The sequence below is a fragment of the Prosopis cineraria genome, unplaced genomic scaffold, assembly GCF_029017545.1.
Source record: "Prosopis cineraria cultivar Desert tree isolate PC_DT_omini unplaced genomic scaffold, ASM2901754v1 PC9, whole genome shotgun sequence".
NCBI lineage: Eukaryota > Viridiplantae > Streptophyta > Magnoliopsida > Fabales > Fabaceae > Prosopis > Prosopis cineraria.
The window spans coordinates 26,445,261-26,454,719 of NW_026555340.1; the positions used below are offsets into that span (position 1 = coordinate 26,445,261).

Consider the following 9,459-nt stretch of genomic DNA (forward strand, 5'->3'; position numbering starts at 1 on the left):
TAGTCCCTTCATCCCTCAATCATTCAAACATGAAGCCCCCACCCCTCTGTATATAAAGTGGGTTTATATGTCCCTCTCCTTGGCTTCTTGCACCTCACTTTGAATCAATATGTTAGTCTTTACTGTCTGAAACTCACCTTTTCTTCTTTGTTTTTCCTATTGGAACGTTAGGTGCCCTGCTTGTTACAAAAAGCCAGCCATTTTTGTGTCGGCAAAAACAGTCTATTATTAAATTGAGTGGTCTAGGAATATTGAACTTCGAATCATGTGTAGATATTTTTTAAAACTTTTTAAATTTAATATTTGAATTTTTTTACTTTTTAAATTTGAGTAAGCCATTAGTTATATCGTCAAGAGGATTATAAATATATGACATGAGTTCTAGTTGTTTCTAAATTATTCGAAATTTAAGATATCATTTGCCTAACAATATCAGTCATTTATATAAATTTTAAAATTTAAGGAATTTAAATGTCAAATTTTCTTCTTTGATGTGTATTTTCACTGGGAAAGTAATTTTGAATTTTTATCATGTGACTTTTTCGAAAGTGTCATTTGTACAACTAGGCTCAACCTTGAATTCTGAAGTACTATGTTGGTGAAAATGTATTCTTGAACTATGCTTTGGGCTAGACACTAACAATTATGAACGAGATCGAGGCCATGAAGAATTGAACTCGTTTTGGGCTGTGATTCCAACCCAACTTCAGTTACCATAAATTTTCAAGTCATCAAAAACCAATATTACAAACGCAAATCTAAGCCACCTGGGGTTGAGCCGAATTAACTCAGATTTCTATTAATAAAAATATAATTGTGTTCTTGTTTGTTTTGACTTGGATATAAGATCAAATTAATCAAAATATTTGACTTAGAAGTTTGTTCCGATTTTTTTTTTGTTTTGTTTTTCTGCGCAGGAACCCAGTCACAACAAATTAGCTGAGCCGGTCAAGTTTTTGCACAGCCTTAACGAGAACTGTCTGAATCTTTCACTAAGCAATGATAACTTTTACAATGTTTGGTGGTCTTTTTTTTTTTTAACATATCTTTTGGTCGCTGTACTTTAGTCATATTTTATTATAAATTTTTGTACTTCTTTCAATATTTTGAGTCCCTACATTTTTATTTTTTAGTGTTCTAATTTCTTAAATGAACAAAAAGAATAAAATATAAGGACATTGGATGAATATAAGACACCAAAAAAATGAAAATATGGGGATCCATAACATCAAAAAAAAGTACAAGGATCAATAACAAAATAGCAAAATGTAAAGACAAAAGGTTTATTTTTTTTTTTTTTTTTGGTTGGCCAACATTTTTCTTTTAGGGCTGTTGTAGTTGTGGTAGAGTAGTATATAATATGGATCCTTCATATTATTCATATTCCAAGCCAATTCTGAGTGACCACCTCAGCTATCTCGGTCTTGGCGAAAAGAAAAATAATTATTCTAGCTTGCTGATTAAATTTTGTTTTTGAAATAAATTTGATTTACTACTGACAAATATTACAGTTAATATACTTTTATAACAAAACAAAAATTATACTTGTATGTTCATGCTGAAACCAAATTCATGAAATGCAAAGTAATGCATGTATAAAGGTTAGGCATAACCTTGACCTGGTGGTCTAACCAAGCCAACTTCAGAACCAACATTGCCCTTTTTATAGAGAAACCGAACCATTTGTTAAAAATTAATGATTTGGCCAAAAACTACACAAAAAAACTTTTGATTGAATACTTATATATGTACGTCACTTTCCATCCCCAACTCTTCCGTGTCTGCAAATGAAAGTTGCTTGGCGAAGAAATTGGCAATCAGTGGGGACCCACGACCCACGACCCAACCAATCATCAATAAATAATACTTTCAAAAGCAATTGAAAATGGGGCAAAATGCATTGAGTGCTTCCTATCAGTGTTTGTTATGCGTTGATAATTCTCTCCATTTGACCTAAAAACAGAGACAGCCAACACAACCACAAAACACAGGGAGGACTCTGAGATGAACCAACACTGTTGTGATTAACACGGAAGCTTTGATGGCGACTCGCCTACAAATCTCAACCACCCAAAAGGAAGGGAGCTTATATACATAGAAACACTTAGTATGAGTTCGAAGACAAGGTGGTCCTGTGCCCTGTGAAGTTGGACCATTGGGACACGTGGGCTTCCAAGTCGGTGTTAACTGGGTCTCTCGTGTCATGCATACCACTGGACGAAGAAGAATTTGGGGGGGGGGGGGGGGCGAGAGAGAGAGAGAGAGAGAGAGGGCATGGGATAGCTACAGCGCTCCAGGTGGGTCGTGAGGTTGTTGGGTTGGAGTGGGGATGGGATCACGTGGAATCCGCGTGCCTTTCATTTCTTCCTGCCAATCGCTGACACCAACTCTTTCTGAAATCTGAGTCTTGTTTCGTGGCCGCCGTGTTTGGACCCTGGCTTCCTGCCGGGGCCATCTTCTATTAATTCCTTTTTTATTGCTTTAATCAACTCACTTTTTTAACCTCTCTCTCTCTCTCTCTCTCTCTGGGGTTCGCCCTAATAGCCTGTAAAGTACATTCAGACCCATGGTTTTGTGAAATACTGAAATTCACAGTGAAAGATTTGTTAGGTCTGAAACCGGTGTAGCACCTCAAGCACGCATCAAGTGTGCCGGAGAAACTGGTCTTCAATCAAAGCATTATGAATCTCAAGATCTTTTACCTCAATTCTCTTAAATTACCGAAACTAAACTTGTAAAATGGAGCTCAGATCACTGAGAAATCGAGTTGCATTAATAGATCTATGGCAAGTACGAGGGTTGCACTAACAAGAAATACAGAAGTCCTAGGAACTAAATTTGAAGTGAGCCGGGTAAACTCGAGTCTCAAATTGTTTTTTCTTCAGACGGTTGAATTTTTCTAAATTATTGTATATATTGGTATTAATCTTGACTCGTTGTCAAAAAAATTTCTTCAATTACCCCATATATTGGTAAAGATGAGTATGCTACTAGTTTACTGCTACACTTCAAATCCTTCTTACAGCAATTCAAAGAAAATATCAATCAAGTATTAGATTGGAAAGTCATGAAGCTGAAGTGTGCGACACATAAACAAGATTCAAACAAGTAGCACAATCAGGACCCAGAAAACAAGAAATCATATGGGGAACCTATGCTGTGTTACTTTATTGAATGTGTTGATGTTTTTTGGATCATTTCCTTGGGGCCGATAGGGCAAGTTTGGATCATGAATCTCTAATTGTCGGTTACTCTTGTCCACCTTTGGTTCCCACTGTCTCTGTGTCTGATTTTGACACTAACACGTGTATGAGATCCATGTTATTCTATTATTGTTCATTATTATTAATTATTAATTGTGCGTCTCAGAGATCAAGAATCTATCAAGGGCTTATATTATCCTGCATGAAAGTTCTCCCAGAATCCCAAGCGCATGCTTTGATCTTGCTGCTAAATTGTATATTTTCCTTGAAGAATCCATCAAGGACTTATATAAGGTGACCATCATCGACAAATACCTAAAGCCGGATTTGTAACTTGCAAAGTTGTTATGTACATACATTTTGGTCTCGGAGATATTTTTGGAATTTTCTTTCTAATTAGTGCACTGTGCGCATCAATATCAAGCGATGTATAATAAAATGTAAAAAAAAAATTGTTTCCTCAATCACTGTTTAATTTATATGTCTAAAAAATTGAGAGCTATATTTAAAATCAGAGAAAGTACAAGAAATCACCTAATTGGTAAATAATAAACTATGAAACTTATCTTAAACTCCATACATACTGTATCATGGTTAAAATGAAAGTTAGTGGAAAGAAAATTAAATTTGCCTGTATCTTACTATTTGTGCATTGATTTGATATGTTCTTGTACTGTACTAATTATAAAAAATTTATTCTTTTTCACTACTAAATAAAGGTAAGGATGGATTTTCAAAATTTTGAATTTTTAAACTATAAGTTTACAATATTAAAAAAAATAAAAATAAGGGGACAAAAGATGTGTACCTGCACACACACTGTCATCCTTTTACTGTCTCCATCTCAAACTATAAAATATTTTTAAAAAAATTAACATTTTAAAATATAAAATACTTTAATAAAAATAAGATTGAAAAAATTGGTAAAAAGAACCTTGTTGAAAGAAAAATTTAGACCCAAAAGACCAAATGTAATATTTTATTCATTAAAAAATATGTACAAATAACCAAAATATCCCTCTCTTTAAACCAATAAAATTGAAAAAAAAAATAAAAACTGTTTGTTCAACACTTGCACCCCAAACAAAGGCTTTTGACTTGGGGTGCAAGGCTTTGGGTTGGGTACAAGACTTCTGACTGAGATGCAAGATTTCTAGATGGGGGTGTAAAAGTTTGGTTTGGAGTGCATGTGTTGAATATGTAACTTTTATTTTCTTTTTTTCAATTTCATTGGTTTAAAGAAAGGGGTACTTTATGGTCATTTGTAATATTATATTTGTTTGGTCCTTATGACTAATTTTCCTTTCAACAAGGTCTTTTTCATCAATTTTTTTAATAAAATTTTACTAATGATATTTTTTTAATATTATCTTTCTTATCATATTCTCTCTCTTTAATATTCTTTCATGAATGAAGCATTAAATAAAGGGCTGTAGAAGTTTATAATTTTATTTTTAAAAAATAAAGTTGTGGAATGTATTTAATTAGTTTTACTGACAAAAATAATTTTATATAAAAGTGTTATATAATTTAGGATGAAGGAAATAGTTTTTATCATTATTTGTCTACCTTTTTCTTTTAAAAAAAAAAAACCCTGATTTCTTAATCAAGGTATCTAGTTGGGAAACATTTTCTTGCGTAGAGCGAACAAGAGCACGAATTGCTTGTGATTCTGGGGTTGGATCACAGGCTTTGCGAACTATCAATATCATTAATTTTATATTTATTTTGATTGTTATTTAATTTTGCTGAGAAAAATCAGAAAACAAATATCGAAGCTTCAAGGTCAAGCAGACACTTCGGTCGGCTCAAAGCCCTACATGGACAATGACACTTCAACGTCCTGTTCCCTCCCTCTTTCTCTGTTAAGTTTAAAAGCCATTCTCCCTGAAATCTCGCATCTCTTAAATCCTCTCTCACATACTTTGTTTCTTCTTTCTTCTTGCATGGACCTTCAATTAGGCCTCTCTCTTCCAACCCTCAGTACTTCTTCTGCCTCTGATTCTGATCATCTCTCTCCCCACTCTCTCAGAAAACGTAGTTTCAGTGATCTCCTTCACCATGGCAGACTTAGAGACGACAACCACCACCATGACGTCGGTCTGCTTCCGACACTGCCTCTCCTTCCTTTAACCCCTACCCGTGAAGCTGACAACCTCGACGACGACCTCCATACCAGCTGCTCCATTGTCACCAAGTACGTTTATCCCCTAATACTTCAATTAATTTGGTTTTTAATGATCTGAAGAGACACGCGCACACATATTTATAAATACATACACGCACGCACTGATACTTACATGTGGATGAATCGATCAGAAACGATGGGGATGATGGTGGAGAATCTGCAGCAGTAGGGTGGCCACCCATAATGTCACAGAGGAAGAAGCGTCAGTTTGAAGGCGATGGCATGGTGGGGATTCGTCATAAACGTGGTTCTGTGGATCCTCTCAGAGAATCTGAAGCGTTGTACGTGAAGGTAACGATGGAGGGAGAAGGAATTGGACGAAAGATTGATCTCAGCTTGCATCATTCTTTTCACAAGCTGAAGGAAACCCTGATCGCCATGTTTGGAAAATGTATCTACTTTAGCCCACACTAATAACTATTAACTAATATTAAGTTGTGTTTGAAAGGATTAAATAGTGACTGCAATTGAACTGATGATATAAAACAGGTCATCGCCATTCAGACTGTTATCTATTAGTCTATCAGGACAGTGATGGTGACTGGTTGCTTGCAGAGGATCTGCCATGGAAGTAAGCGCGTCTGCTTATTTTCTTTACGCATTGGTTTAGTAAACTCCGTCCATGCTTAATTTTATAGTTGGCACTGAATCCGGATAAAACAAGAGGATTGAATTATATATACTTTCAATAGCTAACATAAAAAACTCTATCAAATTATGATTATGGACTCAATGCTTAAGTAGTATAGTAGTATATTCTCACGGGAACCTGATTTACTGAACATGAAAACACAAGATCAAAATCAAAGTATGAAAATATAAAAGCCAACTATTGTTTAATTAATTTGAGTCTAAGGTTGACAGTAAATCAGTAATTAAGTATCCCTATCAATGAAAATTTTACATGTATCATGTTCTTTTGTTATATATATTTTGATTGATGCAGTATGGATAGTCTTAAGCCTGAATTAATTTTTTTTTAATTGGTACTATATACAGACAAACACACGCAATTAGCAATAGTAATGAACTAATTTTTTGCAGAAAAAATGAAATAAATTTAGATTAGCTAGGTCAGAGTGTATTTTTAATGTTTTGATTTTATTTAAAATTTTAATTCTGATTGTTGATTTTATGTAATTTTAATTTAATTATTTCGAACTTTATTTTATCTTTTAATTTCAGATTTTTTCCCTTGCTATCCGTTATATTTCCTATGCAAATAATTTGCACGTAATCCGAAATGAGTTAGTCATGAATCAGGTAATGTATCTCCTTGAGTATATTTTTTTAATATTTTTATTTCAACGGATTAAAATAAATTAATTAATGTTGAAATGTGTGGTTGTGTGCAGAAACTTCCTCGAGTGTGCTCAACGTCTCAAATTGCTAAAGAGAACGAGTTAAATTCAACAAGTCCTGACCTTTCCTTCAGACTCAATGTCAACTGTAATTAAATCCATAAATATGAAATTATCTTTAACTTCAATATTCTTTATGTTCCTTTAAACACCTTTGTCTTCTTTCTCTCTCTCCCTACTCATCAATCTTTTAGAGGACTTCAAAATTTTCCAAACAAGAAAACTACCATTAATCGCGAGGCATGAATCATATTACTCCAATGAACGTATTTTGAAAAAGTAAATTAATTGAAATTAAAATATGATTAAAAATAAGGGGAATGAAAACAACAATTAGATGCCAAAAGTTAGTTGTTGGGTGTTAGCTAGTGGTTAGTCAAAAATTACGAAGGAATGGAAATAGATATTAAAAGTTCGATTTAAAAATAGTTATCTTTCATAATTTTAATTTGTTTCTAAAGATAAATAATATAAATATTAATTTAGATAGTTATAAATTAAGAATTCTCAACTACAAATTAGAAAATAAGAACTATTTGTACTTTCACTCCATATGCCGAATCTTTGTGCTAAACTAGTCCAATCAACAATAAATTAGCGGCATCTCTAAGGCACTACAACATTTTTTGCTCTAGACAACAATTTTGTCTAAAAGTGCTACCTAATGTGAGCACCAGCAACAATTTTTACATGTTGATATTGTTTCCCTACTTTATGCAACAAAATTTTGGCAATAATCCTCAAGTGTTGCAATAAAGTTTTTGAATAAACAACATAAAAATTTTTGCCTATAAAGAATATTTAATGAAAATATTTCAAAACTATTCCCTATTCTTTGGATGCTCTAAATCTCCTAAGTCAAGATTTTTTAATGGATCATCTCTTGAGAAATCTTATGCTAGAGATTCAAGAGCTATTATACGATGGAAGAGACATTTCATTTCATTGTTATAACAAGGAGGCCGTTATATGCACTGATTATATGGCAAAGAATGCTTATTCTAATGTGCCTGGAATAGTTCTCGTCCACTTCGTCCCATGGGGATGTTCAGAAAGATTCCTTGAAAACCAAAAACAAATTACTCGTCGAGAGTGTTATTTATGTTTAGAACTAAGTTTATATTTTTACCTTTCAAGCCTTTGTATCTCAAAAAAAAAAAACAATTCCCTATTCTAATAAGCAACAAGAATATAAATGTTGTTTATAGATCTTCTTTTTGACAACATTTAAGAATTGTTACTTATTATTTTCTACACATAAAAATTTATTTTTATAATTTTTCTATAAAATTTTATTTATTTATTCTCTTCATTTTTCAATTCATTATTTGAATAAATTAAAAAATTAATTTAAAAATTATATATATATATATATATCAAAAAATTAAGTTAAAAGAGTAGTTGGAGCCACGTATTCTTTTAATTTTAACAGGTTGAGAGTTCAAAGCTAGTTAGAAGAAAGGAATATTAAAATTTTTATTATTTAACTATTTTGAGTAATTCTTAAATGTTGGCTATTTGATGTGATAAATAACATTTCAAAAGTGTTACAATATGTTTCTCAAAAATTGTTGTTGATTCACATAATTTTAAACAATGGTTTTACAAATGGTGTGACCACAGATAAAAAAGATGCTGCCTAAAACAATAGGAAACACTCAAATTAGAAGTATTTAAAAATTGTTTCTTAGACTTTTTGGCAACATTTTTTAACCCTTTGGCATTATTTTTAATTTGTTTCTAGATAACAAAATTTTTGTAGTGAGGGCATACCTCTCACCAATAATTTTGTCATTGGCTTGTTGTTGTATACTCAAAGTTTGAATTCGAGATTTCTGATCAAGCTAAATTAACTCCCTAGCTAGTTAAATTAATCCAAACACAAGGTGATATACAACCTGCATATAAGAAGTAAGTGTGTATATGCACCTTAAACATGATTTGCTTAAAGAGTTGCTTCTCCAAAGACTTCGATTTGTGGGCCTCACACATGTACTTAATTTATAATTAAAATTTTTATATTTATAATTATATCGATATTTAAAATTTATTTTTAGTAAAATTTTTGAAACTTAAATGTTATTAAATTAATCTTTTGATATATAAAAATCACTCCCCCAAAAACGAAAGTAAACAAATACTTTTTATTTTCCCCATAAAAAATAATTTTCATCAAAACTTTGTTTACTTTAGTTTTTGGGGTAGTGATTTTTAAAAATAATTATTACTGGTGAATGAGTAATATCTTTTATCAAAACTTTGCGAAACAAAATTTCAACAACAAACTGAAATTAATTTAAAAAATTTGTCACGTACAACAACATGAACTAAGATCTCAACATATTATCCTAATTAATACAGATAGGGTACGCATTTGATCATTTGTTCAGCTTTTTTAAATCCGTTCAATTTATTATCTACTTTTTGTATGAAATGATGTGAGTTTTCTTCAATTGATTTTGCGATACTTAATAATAATCTAGAAATGATATCTTAATTGCAAACAATAAATCCCATACATGTTAGAATGAGATCTCTTTGATTATAATTGTCATTATCAAAATTAAATTGAAATGAAAATTCCCAACCTGATTTTTTGTTTTCTAACTCAAAGTTTGAACTTTCAAACTTTGACCTTATTTAAGGGGGATCAATTCCCATCCATTCAACTCAAATATCGTTGGGTTCTTATCAAAATTATGTCACT

General features: G+C 31.9%; 1 protein-coding gene across 2 annotated transcripts; it reads left to right on the top strand.

Moving 5' to 3' along the window:
• The first annotated feature begins 5,132 nt into the window (after positions 1 to 5,132).
• LOC129319377 (auxin-responsive protein IAA20-like) lies at positions 5,133 to 6,880 on the top strand. Of its 2 annotated transcripts, XM_054964424.1 has the most exons (5): positions 5,133 to 5,400; positions 5,523 to 5,782; positions 5,881 to 5,962; positions 6,577 to 6,654; positions 6,747 to 6,880. In XM_054964424.1, the coding sequence occupies exons 1-4, from the start codon at positions 5,150 to 5,152 to the stop codon at positions 6,626 to 6,628; spliced, it is 645 nt and encodes a 214-aa protein (XP_054820399.1). In that variant the 5' UTR covers positions 5,133 to 5,149; the 3' UTR covers positions 6,629 to 6,654; positions 6,747 to 6,880. The 2 variants fall into 2 exon arrangements, with proteins under 2 accessions (XP_054820399.1, XP_054820400.1); XM_054964425.1 differs by lacking the exon at positions 6,577 to 6,654.
• The last annotated feature ends 2,579 nt before the right edge of the window (positions 6,881 to 9,459 follow it).

What these genes read in the sequence shown, in the direction of transcription:
- LOC129319377 (XM_054964424.1), top strand. Translation starts at nt 5,150, where the DNA reads ATGGACCTTCAATTAGGCCTCTCTCTTCCAACCCTCAGTACTTCTTCT. An exon ending in AGCTGCTCCATTGTCACCAA is followed by an intron (nt 5,401 to 5,522) that starts GTACGTTTATCC and finishes TGAATCGATCAG; the next exon opens with AAACGATGGGGATGATGGTG. An exon ending in GCAGAGGATCTGCCATGGAA is followed by an intron (nt 5,963 to 6,576) that starts GTAAGCGCGTCT and finishes TTTTAATTTCAG; the next exon opens with ATTTTTTCCCTTGCTATCCG.